The 18,446-nt window shown below is 39.9% G+C and overlaps 1 protein-coding gene across 1 annotated transcript in view; it reads right to left on the bottom strand.

The window, feature by feature from the left end:
- Positions 1 to 12,073, bottom strand: part of LOC148511403 (sodium/hydrogen exchanger 3-like) — a 184,073-nt gene extending 172,000 nt beyond the window's left edge. The window contains exons 1-2 of the mRNA XM_088442279.1: positions 11,935 to 12,073; positions 11,063 to 11,223 (exon numbers count right to left, since the gene is read on the bottom strand). Coding sequence (XP_088298405.1) covers positions 11,063 to 11,223; positions 11,935 to 12,058 — 285 coding nt within the window. The 5' untranslated portion in view covers positions 12,059 to 12,073. The remainder of the gene's footprint in view (positions 1 to 11,062; positions 11,224 to 11,934) is intronic.
- Positions 12,074 to 18,446: the final 6,373 nt, after the last annotated feature.

Raw genomic sequence — 18,446 nt, 5'->3', positions numbered from 1 at the left:
TTTAAGGTTTTAGATAGTTTGGTTTAGGGCTGGTGGCAGGCCTGTCTTTTTTGGGATGGAGCGCCGGGCACAGCGTGAAAAACAACTGCAGGACAATGGTCATTTTGCTGCAATTAATTATAGGTGCAATCTTCTTCAATACATGGCTGACTTCACCCTACTGGCGTCAGCTGCACTGGTTTACTGGACAGGTTTTTTTTGCGTGTATTGGTAGAAGATTTAGAGACCTTATTTTTTTTTTAAATATATTTTTATTAGGACTCTTTAGAACAAGAGTAACATGTACTTTTGCACAATATATATAAAATATCAGCATACAATACATAATATAATATTGATGCCATGCAGGTAACTAGTAATATAACATATATCACTTTCAATAAAGAAAATCAAATTGCATATAAAATTTCAATAAGTGTAGCTTACCACCATGCAGATAGAAGCCCCCCCTCTACATCAATATCGGCGGGTCATTATCTACCATTCGTAGTTTGAACAATGATGTACGAGAGAAAAACTTGTGAAGCAACTGCCTTGTCCTCAGTGGCAGAGTGGTCATATAGCTCTCCCATATTTAAAGAAATTTACCAACCCTGGTCTCCCTCTCCAAGAATACCTCTAACCAGTCCATCCTGAAAAGATAGAAAAATGTTTCCCGAAATAGAGAAAAGAAGGGATTTCCGGTTGGATCCACAGTTGAAGAATAGTCTTCCTTGCTGCTGTGCTTATAGCTAAAAACAATTTACGCCCTCCCTTAGATACCCTTTGGTCTGTTGGCAATATGCCCAAAATGGCCCATTCCGCAGTGAAGGGTAGGAAATTCACTAAATGATCAGTTACAAATTTAACACCCAACCAGAAAACTCTCACTAGGGGACAGGCCCAGAGACAATGAAATATGTCGGCATTTTGTTCATGGCATCTATAACATGTATGTGAATAAGAAGCTCCCATTAAATAATTCTTTGTAGGGGCTAGCTGGTATGAGATAACAGGATTTTATAATGCAGTAAGTAAATTTTCTACAGTCAACTCCGGGAAATGATACAATCAGCGAGACAACCCCGTTTGAAAACCCTCATCAAGCTTTACTCGTAAGACGTTATAATGGATAGAGATGGCCTTAGTTATGGGTGGGGGATTGGTCAAGAAGAGATCCAGAGAATTGTTGGAGACCTTAATTTACTTGCTGTGATGAAGGGCAATTGGCCATGCAAGTATGGTGGAGGATAATGTATCGGCGTAAGACGATTTAGCCATCTGTCAACTGTCCATTCTTTCTTACTGTTACCAGTAGTTTGAAGATTTTTTATGTATTTAAATAAAGGCTGATCAGGTCTTTTTAATTGGCTTATCATTGTCTGTCTTTATTGTTAGATAAGTTATTGTTAAATTACAATGTTGGTTTTACACTTGGGTATTCTGCAATCCGACATCTGCCGATAGGGCGTTTATGAGAAGAGAGTGCACTTTATGTTCAGAAACGTGCTTAAACCCCTAGGTAGTTGGAGGTATTGTTGGTAGCTCAGTGTAGGTTTTGATAGGGTTAATAAAGTTTACTTCTGTCGGCCTATAGAATGTAAGGATGACATGGTTATTGGGGTTTGGGTTTCATAGCTCACCTTTGTGGGCGGTGGGAAAGAACGGCAGGAAAGTGGTCATTTTACTGCAATTAATTATGGGTGCAATCTTCTTCAATGCACGGCTGATTTTACCCTACTGGAGTCAGCTGCACTGGCTTACTGGCCGGGCTTTTTTGCGTGTATTGGTAGAAGATTTTAACATCAATCTGCTTCCCCTTCCACAACTGCTTACATAAATAACTTCCTCAATCTCCATGTTATGGAGTGTCTATGGACCCTTAAGGATGTGGACATTCCACAGATATTCTTATACAGTATATTACAATTAATATTAATACTACAGATAAACAGTAACAGCAGAGGTAACATGAATTGTGGCCATAATGGGGTAGATGTATTATAGCGGCACTTAACGTGCCGCTATAATGGTTCCTGCTTCGCCTCTTTACTGAGGCAAACCAGGAAGCACTACCGATGAGATGTATGATCATCTCATCAGCCGGAAAGGGAGAGCGTTAACTCCCCCCTCCGGCGCTGCCCGCTAGAGACCGCAGTACATTAGACTAGTGCTGATGCTCTGTGTCTCACTCCCGGCCGACTCCACTGAGCATGTGCGGGATCTTGCAAGTATCGAGAGATCCTCGCATGCAGCCTGGAGCCGGTAGCCGCTGCAGCAGGGACAGCGCTGTCCCTGCTGTGGGGATAGGGCAGTGCCAGGCTGTAGCTGTCGATAGCGACAGCTACAGTGGGCCAAACGGTCAGGCAATCATACATGGCCCAGGCTATCGACACTGATCTCTTGTAGATAGCCGCGCCGATAATGACAGGGGCTCATAGCGCCCCTGTCATTTACCACCAAACCCCCGATCATACTGTACATCGGGTAGAAGCGGTATCAGCGCACATAACATGCGCTGATACGGCTTCTGAGCTTCTTACATCTCCCCAATATCTGCTGTAATCAGTCAGTGCATGGACAATGGTAATGAGTCTTAGAAGGGGCGTCACTATATACTATAGATATCTCTGATACTGACCTAGTAATTAAATTAACACACTGGGCGGAATTCAATTCTTTCTAGCCGCTATCGCGCCCGATGAAGCTATTCAATTCTTGCTCCTGTCGGGCACGATGAGCTGCCAGCGCTACATTTCAGCTCGCAGCCCCTGGGGGATGAGAGCTGAAATGTGCAAAAAGTGACATGTTTGGGCGCCCAAACATCACTTTTCGCGATCGTGCCCAGCACTTTGGTCGGGTTTAGCTGCTTTACGCGGCTAAACCTGACCTCTATGGGCGCGATCAGCGCGAACATCTTGGACAATTGTATAGCGGCCCGCGATCTCCTGTCACTTTAGACGGGAGATGCGGGCCGCGAATACAATTGAATTCCGCTCACTGAGTGCCACTAAGGTACTGTATATAATTCAGGAATACAGAGATGGTCATCACAGCTTAGGTGCAGAGCAAATGCAATGCCAGTGCTTATCATGTTGGCATTGTGTTTTAGCAATAGTACCAAATGAGTTTTCATGCAATAGTAGGGATAATGAGTGACAGCTTATTTATTGGATATATTATGCAAAATTCCATTGTATGGAGTTCTGCTAGTTGATGGTCCCTGTACATTCAAAGTTCAAAATTGGAGATATACTCCCAAAAACAGACATACTGTAGTTATGGTAGAATGTACTGACATGGAACAATAAGCTGGGGCTACAGACATCAGTAAATCATCCATGCCCCATTTACCCCTGCAAATTCAGATAAAATGTAATAAAGCAATGTCAACTGTTTAAAAACAATTTTGAGCAAATCGACTAAGTTACCACACTAGGCACTCAACCACCAGTGCCCACATTGCAAATCTGGGCCATAAAGGGATTGGTAAAACCTACAGAGACGTCAATTAATCCAGAATGGAAAACAATATAAATACAGTTACCTAATATTAAAAAATAATTAAAACTAGATTAAGTACCCGGCGTTGCCCAGGTTTAAATCTTCAAGTTATTAAAATGTATTATGTGATATCATCCAAATCCATCCAGTGGAAGACACAGAACAGGCTCCCTGGGTCAAAGTTCTGCCCTGCACACTCCGCCGTGAGGTCCGACCAGGGACCCAACCTCTCCATTAGGCATGCCAGATCAATTGCCACCCCTCTGAAGTTTTCATCTAGATCCATCCAGTGGAAGGCCCAGAACAGGCTCCCCAGGTCAAAGTTCTGTCCAGCATACACCAGAGTCTAACCAGGACCTCAACCCCCCTAGTATGTCTTCTGGGATAAAATATTACTAATCTGTGATGTTTTCATCCAAATTATGTGATGTCGTCCAAATCTATCCAGTGGAAGGCCCAGAACATGCTCCATGGATCAAAGTTCTACCCAGAACACTCCACTCTGAGGTCCAACCCATTAGGCATTTCAGACCAATTGCCATCCCTCTGTGAAGTTTTTACCTGCTCAGCGTCCCCGGACCAAAGTTCTGCCCAGTGTACTCTAATGAGACCTCAACCACCTAGTGTGTCTTCTGTGATCCAATGTTACCAATGCTACCACTCTGCAAAGTTTTCTTCCAAATCCATCCAGTGGAAGGCTCAGAACAGGTTCCATGCATCAAAGTTCTGCCCAGTGTACACCAAAGGGAGGCCCGACTGGAAACCCTACCCCCGTAAAACCTGGCCAGGATCCAACTGGACAACCTCACGTTGGTTTCATCCCATTCGGTGCAGGGGTGTCTAAATGCATAACCGGACAAACAAACAGACTAATGAAGTTGCCTTTACATGGGAACTTTGCTGCTCCGCCTCGTCCGAACCATTGCCCCAATCTAATTTTTCTCTTCAACTGGCACATCTACATGGTAAGACCTATATTTTGTAAAAAAAAATTTTTTGCTGCAGGGAAGACATTCTGTAAGGGCAGAGTTGCTTACCCTCCCGAATTTCCCAGGAGTCTCCCGAATTAAGGTGGGAGCTCCCGCCACCCCGCAAAGTAGGCTGAATCCCCCACATTTACACAGCCGTCTAAAAATCCGGACTGCGCATGCGTGAGTCCAGATGTAAAGGGGGTGGGGCCTGAGCTTTAGATGCAGGGGGTACTCACAGGGTGCAGGGAGTCAGAAGTGTGGCTGCTACTGGTCCGGAGGTCTCCTGGGCATGCCTTCACCTGCACACAGACTGCTGGGAGAGACTGATGCTACCAGAATTCCCTGGCCAGCCAGTGATTACAGAGGGGGGAGGGGGGAGGAGCCGATGCCGGAGGACTGAAGACAGAGACAGAGGATCTGCATGAGATGGTGAGTGTTAGAGCTCACTCAAGCTCCTGCCAAATGTATTCATGTGAGTGCCGTAGTGGAGGAGAGAGAGAGGGGGGGAGGGAGATCTATTACTGTTTGTGTGTGGGGGGGGGATCTATTCATGTGATGTGTGTGTGTGTGTGTGTTTGTGTGTGGGAATCTAGTCATGTAATGAGTGTGTGAGACTGTGTGTGTGTGGAAATCTAATCATGTAATGTGTGTGTGTGTGTGTATCTATTCATGTGATGTGTGTGTGAATCTATTCATGTGATGTGTGTATGTGTGCAAATCTATTCGTGTGTATGTGTGCAAATCTATTCATGTGATGTTTGTGTGTGAGACTGTGTGTGGGAATCTATTAATGTAATGTGTGTGTGTGTGTGTGTGTGTGTGTGTGTGTGTGTGTGTGTGTGTGTGTGTGTGTGTGTGAATCTATTCATGTGATGTGTGTGTGTGTGTGTGTGTGTGTGTGTGTGTGTGTGTGTGTGTGTGTGTGTGTGTGTGTGTGTGTGTGGAGAGGGATCTATTCAGATAAATGTGTGTGTGTGGAGGGACTCTATTAATGTGAATGTGTGTGGGAATCTATTAATGTGAATGTGTGTGTGTGTGGGGGGAATCTATTCATGTAAATGTGTGTGTGGGGATCTATTATTGTCAATGTGGCAGGGCACAGATCTATTAATGTCAGTGGGGGAGCTATGGTGTCAGCTTATAGGAATATATACACCCATAGGTGGAGCTAGACATGCCCTTTGGGTGGAGCAGACCCTTCCCCCACAACGGCGCATTCTACAGCCATCTGCAATCTGCAAAGTCATTTTCAAAAGTAGGTAAGTATGTTTAAGGAATACTTGAATACAAAAAATACCACTTAACGGCGCTGCACCTCACAGCTGCAAAAGGTATGTAATAGGTCACCAACTCCTAACAATCATGAAACATAAAAATACAACCTCACTTGCGCTTGTGAAATATGTTCCAAATGTTCATATATTTTTCATATATTTCAATACGAAAATCAACGGTACATGGAAAAATAAAAGATAAAAGAAGACACAAATGTGTCATAAAGTCATTTCTTAAATGCACACCACCGCATAGATGTGTAGGTAGTATCAATAAAGTGGGTATAGAGATCCTCTCCAAGCTTAGATTCCTTCTCCCTTTGAAGAGATGTCACCCAATACGTGAAAGAGAAGGCATATAGTGAAGTTCTCACATGTATGCTTACGTTCAATGACGTGGTACTGGCATATAAAGGTATCTTTAGGTTGATCACCAACACAATATCTTCACACCAGATTGCATCACGTCCATCAATGAGCGGTGAAGAAACAAAAAAAACAATGCAATCACCCAATTGGTACTAAAATCCAAATTAGGATATGTTTATTAATAAAAAGAAAAGGAACCCTACCATCGATGATGGTCTAATGCTTATTTCCGCATGTCTAACAAGAAAGTCCCGGGCCTTATAAGAATACAGAAGTAGCATAAAACGATGGCAGGGAAACTTCACATCAATAAGAAGACACTGTTCAATGCGTTTTGGCGCACTGCGGCGCCTTTTTCAAGATATGTGTCTTATCTATAAATCCATACAAATAAATCCAGATAAATACATTAAAAACTATAAAATACATATACACTTGTTTTCATTGGTTAAAAAATGATAATGCATGGATATATACATCAATCATAACCCATTAATCATAATTCCATTATTCCATACATCATAAAAATGTATAATACCATTCATATGTAATATTAATTATATATCTGATATGTTGGATAAAAAACTAGCACATAATGTGAACTTATACCGATATTGTAAACAACTATGCAATTCTAACACAAATGGAGATTTAACCATTCCAAAATTCACAGAACAGAATAAGATTAAGTAAACATAAAAGAACCATATAATGTGTAAGCCCTTTTTTAATTAATTCATTGCAAGTGTTTACCTGTGGTAAATACAGCCAACCTATATGTTGCATGATCTTATTCACTAGAACTCATTTTCATGAGAAAATTAAATAAAAAGAATGCTGCATATTGCACTTACCGCTATGTAATCCCGCATGCCAGATCGTGGCTGACATATTGTTCACAGTGTGTAAAGTTTTATAGTGCCCTAGCATCATGACCATCACGTGTCATGTCCACAATCCACAGTCACCCGCACGTGACCCCCATTGCTAATCGGCAGTCGGAGGATGCTGTGTCCGAACAATCAATCCAAATAAAATTTGTTCTAAAAAACAATCCTATCCGTTTGCCTGCAGAACATCTCCCTACACCTCCGCACATCATCCTCATTAATCACCGGGGAGACTGCATCGGCAACAAATCCCGTGGGTGCCAAACTTAAACATACATCGATGACCTGTACAAACACACAGAATAACTACATATAGAGGACTACACCTCCCATAAGCCATCCTGGCGTGTACATTACCCTCCCATGCTCGCTGTATATATTCTAAATGGTAATCCTTCTACACCTATACATGTACCCCATCGTGAGTAAATACCCACATATTACATGTTATATACACATACATGAATTTATAAAAACCATCTTATTTCAAAGGCATGGTTTAAACCGTTGGGCTTAAATGTTTTAAAATCATGGATAAAACGCATTTCTGTTTTGTCTAACCTGATATCACTATCTCTAGTCCGCCAATTATCTTTGATATGTGAAATATCACAAAATTTATTCATACCTTTAATAGAACTCTGATGTTTCTCTTTAAAATGTAGTGAAAAAGGATGGTTTTCATATCCATTAATAATATTGCGGACATGCTCAGCTAATCTGGTTTTGAGGGGTCTTAGTCTTGCCAATATATACAAGGTTGCACGTGCATTCAATGGCATATACAACGTAGCTTGTGTGGCATGTAATAAAATCTTTTACTGTAAAATTTATTCCCTTAGTGGTGAATTCTGTAATGTTAGATTGTAAACTTTTGCAGGATTTACATATTTTACAATCCCCGCATCTATAAAAACCCTTATTCCTAGGTAGGGGACGGATATTTTCCACTTGTAAAGCGCTTGAAACTATAGCATTTTTAATCGTGGGAGCTTTCCTATAAATAATTTTTGGATTAGTTGGCAATATATTTTTTAGGATCTCGTCTTTCAACAGAATATTCCAATTTTTCTTAAAAATCCCTTCAATTTTTCTATACTGTCTATTGAATTGTGTATTAAAGGCCAATTGAAAGGTGGAATTATCCAATTCTCCTTTAATTTTGTTAGGATTTAGTAAAATACCTCTATCTATCACATCGAGTTCTTCTAAGGTAGATGCCAAAATGCTTGGTTTATAACCTCTCTGTCTAAATTTATTAACCATCTTGCTTGCTTGTTTTTTATATATATCGTTATTAGAACAATTCCGTCGTAATCTCAACAGTTGACCTTTTGGAATGTTATTCAGCCATTGCAGCAAGTGGTTGCTCTTTATGTCAATATACGTATTACAGTCTGTCGGTTTTTCATAATTGCTGGTAACTATGTTACCATCCATTATTTTAATTTTAAGATCCAAAAAATTAACTTCTCTCTTACTAATGGAAAATATTAAGGAAATATTCAGATCATTATTGTTTAAATGATTACAGAAGAGTTTCAAATCATACTCACTTCCCTTCCACACAAATAAGATATCATCTATATATCGCCACCAGTGAACCAGGTTCGCCACCCAGCCATGTCCACCCCATACATGGGACTCCTCCCACCTGGACATAAATAAATTCACATAGCTGGGCGCGAACCTGGTGCCCATAGCTGTACCAATAAGTTGTCTATAAAATGACCCATTAAAATTAAAATAATTATTTTGTAAAATAAAAAAAATTCCTTCAATCAAAAACTGACCAAAATTTGGGTCCACTTTTTCCTTCTTGAGGGTATCTCTGATGGTATTTATCCCATCTGTGTGGAAAATGATAGTGTATAATGATGATACATCTGCTGTAATAATAAAAAAATCCTCCTCCCATATGAGCTCTGACAAATGATTGAGAACATCTCTAGTGTCTTTTAAATATGATTTTTCTCTAATTACTAGGGGTTGCAATTGATAGTCTATATAGGCGGAAAGATTGGTACTGATGGAATTGGTCCCGGCCACTATAGGTCTACTGGGGGGATTCGTAATGTTCTTATGCACTTTAGGTAACAGATAAAGGACAGGGACTGTATAATTCTCATTTATAAGAAATTCCGACACCTCAGTGCTAATAGTGCCAAGATTAGTATGTTTATCAATCAACAATTTATAATTCTTAAAAATAGTTATGGAAGGATCACATCTCAGTTTTAAATAAGTGATACCATCCTCTAATTGTCTTAAACCTTCTTTTATGTACATTTCCCGATCCTGAATCATGATGCTCCCTCCCTTATCGGCCGGTTTTATAAGTATCTCATTGATGGACGTGATGCCATCTGGTGTGAAGATATTGTGTTGGTGATCAACCTAAAGATACCTTTATATGCCAGTACCACGTCATTGAACATAAGCATACATGTGAGAACTTCACTATATGCCTTCTCTTTCACGTATTGGGTGACATCTCTTCAAAGGGCAAAGGAATCTAAGCTTGGAGAGGTTCTCTATACCCACTTTATTGATACTACCTACACATCTATGCGGTGGTGTGCATTTAAGAAATGACTTTATGACACATTTGTGTCTTCTTTTATCTTTTATTTTTCCATGTACCATGGATTTTCGTATTGAAATATATGAAAAATATATGAACATTTGGAACATATTTCACAAGCGCAAGTGAGGTTGTATTTTTATGTTTCAAGTATGTTTAAGGGTAAGTATGCAACAGAAATGTGTATGTTTGTCAGTGGAACAGATGTGCTGCTTTCCTGTGAGTAGTGTCTGTATGAATGATGCTGTTATTAGCAGTTGGATTTGTTTACAAATGGTCATGTGACAGTTGGAAGTAGCTCAGGTGAGTGGTTACACTGAGAACTGAGAAAATAGATCTCAGACTGCACATTCTGGACATATATATATAATTGGAGGTGCTACCCGTGGAGACCATTGATATATACACAGAGAAAAAATACAGGTGCACAACTCCAAATTAACTGATTATATATAAATAAATACATTTTGCAGTAAATACAATAGAGGTTTTTGGCATAATCTTGGCCAAGCTTATGGGCCTGCCCACCATATCTGGGTAACCTCTTGTCGGGCAGGTCCCTAACATACTAAGGCTCAAATCCAGAGCGCAGGACACCCCCAAACTAGCCCAGCCAATCCACCCCAAAGCACCGCTCTAATAAGAAAAGTGAAGTGTTAAGAGCAGCCGCTCGCCGCATATAAAGGATAAAAACAAAAAAGTGAAATACATATATATAAAGGAAACAGACAGTGAAGTATTAAAATGTGTTAAAGGAAAATGTGTTATACTGCGGTGCCCTGAAGCAGATCAGCAAAGCAATCTAGGGGGACCCACACCCCAAAAATGAACCAAAGCTGCACTACACAGTCTAAATATTAGCAGGACTTACCTATTATTGTGCCTCTGACTGGTGTGCATATTACATTGCCAGACTCCATGCTGTAACCAATGTAGTAGAGTTGCTAGTCTGAGTGGGAAGTGGCTCAGGCTTCCCAGGTGTGCAAATCAATGCACTAATTAGTTTACAAAGAAAATAGATCTCAGACTGCACATTCTGGACATATATATATAATTGGAGGTGCTACCTGTGGAGACCATTGATATATACACAAAGAAATTGTTTACAGATGGTCATGTGACAGTTGGAAGTAGCTCAGGTGAGTGGTTACACTGAGAACTGTGCAGCTATTGGGAAATAATGCACAATCATGTGATCTAGTGTGTCTAATCATGTTAGTGGGAATGCTGTCATTATAATACATTACTTTACATGGGAACTTTACTGCTCTACCATGCCCAAAACGTTGCCCAATCTCAATTTTCTCTTCGACTAGCACATCTTCATGGTAAGACCTTTTTGATTTATTTTGATACGGCAACCATATTTTTACATTCAGCCATTCTCTCAAAATACATCTCACAGTAAAAAACCTTATAGAATTAATATATAGATAAGACAAGTGTGTGCATTCTACATCTACTGTAATAGGTAATATTCATCTGTCTTACCACTGTAACAGCATCATTCAATAGAGATTCTCCAAAAACAATGATAAATAAGACATCATTGACATGAACTTCTTCAAATACAGCAAGGACAGCGACTGGGTCCACCGCAGCAATAAGGCTTCCAAAAAGCAGAAAGTCCAGCACACCAATTTCTAAATTTCCTGAAGTGAAACAAAACAGCACAGGTTCAGCATTTTCATAGAATTCTATATCTCTCTTTTAAATGACAGCAGAAGACAACTTGCAATTTTAGGAATAAACAGGGACAAGGGAGAAGGCAACATCACCGACTAGAACATAAGAGGAGGAGATGGTGCCATCCATTTAAGTACAATACAGCTGTTCATGGTACAAGCCTAGACTGCTATCTAACCATATATTTATTGCTGTCTGTGCTTATTAATGGGTGAAGAAGTGACTCAATTAGTATTGCTGAATGTATATCTGGGCATATAACTACTGTTGACTGGGATTATTATTAGTGCTTTACATACTGCTAGGTATTTGGATAGTGCTGTACCTATTAATGGACATTATATCACTTCTTTTGGCCATTTTTTTCCTGGTGGGTATGTGGACTTCTGTATATACAGTACTATATTTTGTACTGGACACTGTTTGGGATGCAGTTATTGGGTTTTGCTGTACAGTTCACCTGTTTTCCTTAAATGGGTTGGGCTATGCTTTATAGAGAGAAAAAAACTATAAAAATTGTTACATTTTTCAGGACATTTTTAGAAAAAATACCTTAATTGGTAAATGTATATTTAATTTAATTATACATTTAAAGCAACGATTTCAATATTTTCCCCAACTGGAATAATAAATCTATTAATGTCTCTAAGAATGGAAAATAAGAAATGAATCCTTACCCATTATTCCAGTTAAGTAAACACCATACAGTGAAAGGCCAGTTGTAGCAGCATTCCACACTGTTCCAATTACTGCATACAGAAGAATGGTGCCAAGATTTCCAAAAAATAGTCTGTTTGGCATAAAGTATCCAGCGTCCAGCACAATAGGTGGCAATAAGTAAAAGAAGAATACTGTTGGTGTTAAGGTAAAGGAAGCAGTGCGGTCTGCAGCCCATACTATACCACCCAGAAGCAGGCCAAGTACAATCAGGAGACAACTTTCTGGCACAACAGATGTCACTTTGTGGGATATGTGAAAAACTATATATAAAAAAAAAAACAAGAGAAACATCAGAAATATTTTAAATGTAGTTGCAATTTATTTGAACACATTTGTTATATTTAGTAAATAAAGCTCAAATACTACGGGGTATAGTTACTAAAGTGAGAGTTTTTAGAAGTGGAGATGTTGCCCATAGCAATCACTCAGATTCTAGCTATTATCTTCTAGAAGGTGCTAGTTAAATGTTAATTAGAATCTGATTGGTTGCTATGGGCAATATCACCACTTCTAATAACTCTCACTTTAGTAAATATACCCCTAATTCTCAAAAAAGAGAAATAGAGATGATAGGAAAATAAATATTTATTTAAAAGTATTACATTAATTTCAAATATACTTTTTTTAAGCCTATAGACATTTCACAGTACTACACCAGAATCAAAATTAGTACTCAAAGGAGGAACTGAATACTTACTGTAACAGACCAAAGGAAGACCAGATTCATGAAGCCTAAAACTAAGGGGAAACAGCTGTTTCCTCATGTTTTTGGCACACATTCTGTAGCTATAGGGTTAATTTAAGAAATGCCTAAGGGATTAGGCATTTCCTAAATGTCCCCAATACCTAGATTTACCTAAACCATGCAAGAAAACAGCTATTTTGGGATGCAAACTAATGCTAAAGACCATGGTCCCTATTATTCTAAGTCTGAGTAAATTTAATAAAATTCAAAATCGAAAAGATTTTGGATCTTGGCTCCAATAGCTAGTGCAATCTTCAATGCTTCCGACCCCTTCCCGACAGCCTAGACTGTGTACTGCACATGTGCAGGTAAGAACATGGAAGAAAAGTGATAGTGAACGCTACACAGTAATGTTTGGGATCTAAGGTGGTCCCGCACTGATTAAATTATAGTAGTCTTTATCCTGATGAAAATGTACACGTTTAATATATGCACATTGATATGACTGGACCTATACAACTCCAGTAATAGAAAGATAATTCAAGTTTCTGGAGGTGCCCCCAGACCTAATTGTTTAAACTATATGTATATCAACAAAAGGGAGGGGAGAGAGAGAAAGGGAAAGACAACATTTCCTGGTCTGGTCCACTAATAGGTTTAAATATAGACTGATCTAGTCACCTCAGAAAAATAAATAAAATATAACTTTTATTAAACAATTATTAAAAAAATGAATATAATAGTGTGATCAGATATAGGGTGAAATATAAAATAAGTAGAGTAAAGAAAAGTAGGGATATATTGAAAATTAGTGATTTAAAACACCTCCTGCAGCTGCCGGATTGTTCAAGTTCTATAATAAAGGATTACTGCCATAACCTCTGTATCCTATCCTTCACTACATATATATCATAATAGTGATAGAGATACACTGGTCTGTAGTGTAGTATGATATCTGTATATATGCACATACCCCACTTAATATCCTGTAAACTGAATCTCGTTCTATTAAAGGCAGAATATTTATGTTGATATTAATAATATGGATCGTTTCTCATAAATAGTAGCCTTACACATATAGATTTAATAAATATATATATATTGCGCTATTGTGTCGGCTCAGCCAAAGCACACAAATACCATTGTTTAGATGACAAGAGTTGTTTATATTGTCAGTGGATACTCAGTATCTATAACAATCAGTGATCAAAAGACACATGGTCCTGTTTGTATTTAGTAGATACAATGTTTTATATCAATAGACACCAAGTATCTGAGTCACAACTACATGCTTAGGACTTAGGAATTTTGAATTCCCCTCGATAGATGCTAAGAGCCTATCAGAGAGGACGGAGAATGGGGACTCCCAGACTGACGAATGAGCTTAGACTTACCGGGATAAATACTGGATACGACAGGCACTCTGGTTGCCCTGCCTTGACAAAGCAGCCCCAGGCAAAACGCGTGTCGGCGTTCCCTGCACGCTGCCGGACACTGCACATCAGATGCGGGACAATAACTCACTACACCCATACATGGGATAGTGATTAAGATACCTGGAACATCGCACTGACCACTCTATCACTGTTACCTAACTGTCAGTTACGCTGCAGAATACTAATATGATTTAAGATGCACATATGCATGAGAAATCTCCCTTTTGTCTAGCCTTAAAACATTTGTGGAAATAAATTAGAGCAGATACAAAGAGCGACTGTGATTCGCCGCAGCCAGTGTCTGATGACATCAACTGGAAGAACTGAAGACAGGCACTTCAGAAGAAGAGGCACCAATTAGTATTTCAAAATTTATGACAGCTGGTAGTGGGCATCTCAGCCCTTGCACATTCAGATGCAGCGATGTACTCCATAGAAGCGACATTTGCATAAAGTCACAGACATGCGACCAGCAAAAGATGCACCCACGGACGCCGTAGCGTCCTACTCCGTAGAAGGAGGTAGGGGGATGGGAACAGCCCAGGTAAAGTATGCACTTCAACTCTCACCTGACAGGGGTCAGCACACAGTTCTCCTCTCCCCCAGATGATAGCTGGCTCTTCCAGTATGCCTCTGACTCCCTGCGGTGCTGAATGATGCTGCAGCTGCTGCTCTCAATTTAGAAATGTCCTGCGCTTGTCACTGACAGTGAGAGCCCGCCCCCACCTCACTGTGACATTGCGTCTTTGCAAGCACTGAAGCCAACAGGGATTGTCAAAGTCAGAGGCAGAAATGCCCAGCAATCCATCCATCCCCGACACAGAAAGCTCCGCCTCTGACATGAAAGGCCCCACCCCCGACACAGAAGGTTCCACCCCCTCCCTTCGAGTGCCACTTGTATTTAGACAAAGTGAGTGAGTTGAAGGCTTTAGAAAAAGAACGCACATATTAATTACCCATTGTTAGGGGCCCCCGTCTTGCATCCTTGCTGTGTAAAAGGACTATTCTTGCAGACCGTGGCAGCATTATAGGCCCTGTCCTCTCATGGTATGAGGAAGGGGCTTCGAGTCACTGGGGCCCACCGGCCAGTCCGAGCCTACCCATGAGTTTCTACAACTTTAGAGAGTGCACCAATGAGAAATATTCAGCTGAACTGTACACTACACTTTATGGGGCCCCAAAGTTAAAGCTATTTATAAGTTACTGTATTGATCTTGTCGAATACTGTAATCTGTTATTAAATTTTGCTTTTAATTGTTCATAACGTATATATGGTTGTGCTCTAGTTTTATTTTATCAAAAGGAAAGTGCAAGTGCATATGTGTATTAGTACCAAGAATTCATTGTAATGTGCAATTATCTATGCTGATTAACCAGAAGTTCTTCCAGCCAGGGAAGTTTACTAAGTCCAGTTGAATAAATATAATTCTGGTTGTATCTAGTGAAAGTTATTGTTAAAAAACTATATCATTTTTATTGTGCATAGCAACAGTTGTGATTAGATATGAAAGTTTGCTGTAACAGGAACTTTTCTCAGGTTCACCTAAGCGTAAACTTCAGCCAATAAACAAATACTTTACTTCAGAGAAACCGTGGAATTAGTTTCTGTATGAGAGTATGCCTCTTTACCTCTCTGGAACAATAGTTTGACCTGTATCAGTCAGACCATTCATTCACCTGAATCCGGTAAGAGACATAGCACAGGGCATATCCCTACTTACCTGAAACACCTGAACTTCTGATACTTACCATTATCCGAAAACCTACACAAATATTTACCTGAGTATCACATTCGGACCTTCTACAGCAGGGAGTTGGGGGGGGGGGGTCTAGGGATTGCACATTTGAAAATGAATAATAATTTCTCACAGAAACTGTTTTTAACTAAACTAAAAAAAACATAATATTAGATAATATTTCAGAATTAATTTCCTGCTTACACCACAAGAAAATCTAAACTGAGGTTAGTTTCCCTTTAGCAAAGCTAGTACTACTCTAGACTATATGAATCCAGGATTTTTCAGTAACCTATGTTTAATACATTAAAGCCACTTGATTACATCCAGCCGCATACAGTTATTACTTAGTACTAGCAGTACTATCTGAATGAGCAGTACATGTGAGGTGAGGCATAAAACAGTATGTAAATCAGAACTAAAGACTAATGATTTCAGAGACCTGAGAGAAGGTAAAACAGTTTATAATGGCAGTATAAATTGAATACAGTACATATAATGCAGGTTAAACATAAGATCTAGAAGGATCTTGAATAATTATCCACACATTTTTAAATATCAACATAAGACAAGTGCTCAGCTACCAGGGAGCAGGAGAGAGAACAGGACCTGTACAGCAAGAGTAAAAGGCTGATTTTTAACAACATACAGCAAAACAAGAGCTGCAGTACATTATATTGTAAAATAGAGATATTTTGACAAAACTAATAGGCATTCAAAATCAAAGGCACCTGGGTTCATTTATTAGGCATACTGTATGTAAATGAAAATAGAATAGTCTTTTAAAATTACTATTTTAAACTGCAGGTAGTTTGTAAACTAAGAAAAAAGAAAGATGACTGAGACTTACAAATTTTGGCTAAACTTGCCACGAGAATCCAAAGTGCGATTATGTAAGGTTCCTGGACATTGTGCCATTTAAAGGTGACAATCCCAAAACTGGGATTATGCCTGCCACCATCACTGGTAGATCCACTTCTGTCCTCTCCCATCGCTGTGGCAAATGCCAGACTCACCGAACTCATTACTTTCAAGCAAATGTCTATCTACTGCAGGTTGGTTATATCACTCAGTGGATGCTATTTTCTGGCTATACTGTATATTTAGCAGATTACACCTGCAGATATACCTGATACACGCTATCATTTCTAAAACTGTGACAATATTAATAGATTCATGTTGTATCTTGTTCCAGTCGTTTACTACTTAGGTTTTAAGCACTGCAATTAATCCTCCTTAATCAGTTCTTGCTACAGTACCTAGCGTATTTCATCTCAGATAGCCTGTGTTTTGTTTAAAAAGGAGTGTTTTATATTTCTGTGTTAAACATGCATAACAATTTCTTTTCTGAAAGAAAGAGATATATATTTATTTGTGTAAACTGGCTTGTTATCTAAAAGCACCTACACTTGTACATACACCTCTCACTATAAAAATGGAGGAAATTTTTCAAACTATAGTAAATTTGCTAGCCTCCTCCCAGAGGAGCAAATGTTACAATCAGTGACACAATCAATGAGCACAGCAAATGCTGCAGGGCATCTGAAGAAAATGTCTGCCTCAGATGACCCAGAGGCGTATTTGTTAATATTTGAGAGAGTCGCACAGCGTTTAAAGTGGCCAACAGATATATGGGCTGATAGACTTTGCCCCTATCTCACTGGTGAGGCTCATGTTGATTTCATGTTGATTTGTCCTCTGCTGATGCAGAGAAATATCACCTAGTCAAAAGTGCCATTCTAGCTACTTCAGGTCTCACTCCTTCTGGGAAGGTGCAGCGCTTCCACGAATGGGCCCTAGTATGAGGTGTTCCTATTTGGAAGCAGATTACAGAACTCCCCAGACAGGGTGGACTTGGCTCCAGCCAGAAGACCGCACTGCTGCTCAGATTGTAGAGATGGTGGTTGTTGACCAGTGTATAAGAACCCTAGGGTGGAATATGCAGCGCTGGGTCATACACGCTGATCCCCAGAATTTAGAGGAATTAATTACAGTATTGGAGTGGTATGAGACCGCAGGAAATATGAAAAAAATGCCAGATAGGACCAAGGAATGGGCGACCATTAAGATGGCATCCCATTGGCCTGTGATCCCAACTGTCACCCCTCCTCAAGGAAACACTGATGGAGATGCCAGGATCATTTGCTATGAGTGCAGAGAGCCAGGTCATATAAGGTGGGACTGTCCCAGAAAAACAGAGCCTATGGAGTGTGGGGGTTGCTAGTATGGACACTATGTACCTTGCTTTTTGCATGATGGTACCCCTGGATTCCAAACCCCCATTAATGTGGGAAACTGTGTTACTGAATGGCCAAGAACTCCCAGCTATTATAGACTCAGGGAGTGAGCTAACCCTGATCTCAGAGGCTGACCAGTAGAAAAAGTGCCAGGGTTAGTGTAAATACTCTGCATTCATGGGTCCACAGAAAACTTCTCCCACGTGGGCATCACCATAAAGGGGCGTGCTTATGAAGTGGTCGCCATGTTGGTTCTAAGCTCCCCTATCCTATCATATTGGGATGCAATTTCACAGGATTTGTTGAGCTCTTAAAGGAACCACAGAGACAACACCAATAATAGTCTCCAAGGCCCTATCTCAGAAAAGGGAGAAG

The sequence above is a fragment of the Taudactylus pleione genome, unplaced genomic scaffold (assembly GCF_031769625.1).
Source record: "Taudactylus pleione unplaced genomic scaffold, aTauple2 ptg000309l, whole genome shotgun sequence".
Classification (NCBI taxonomy): Eukaryota; Metazoa; Chordata; class Amphibia; order Anura; family Myobatrachidae; genus Taudactylus; species Taudactylus pleione.
This window is presented reverse-complemented; position numbering and strand designations above follow the sequence as displayed.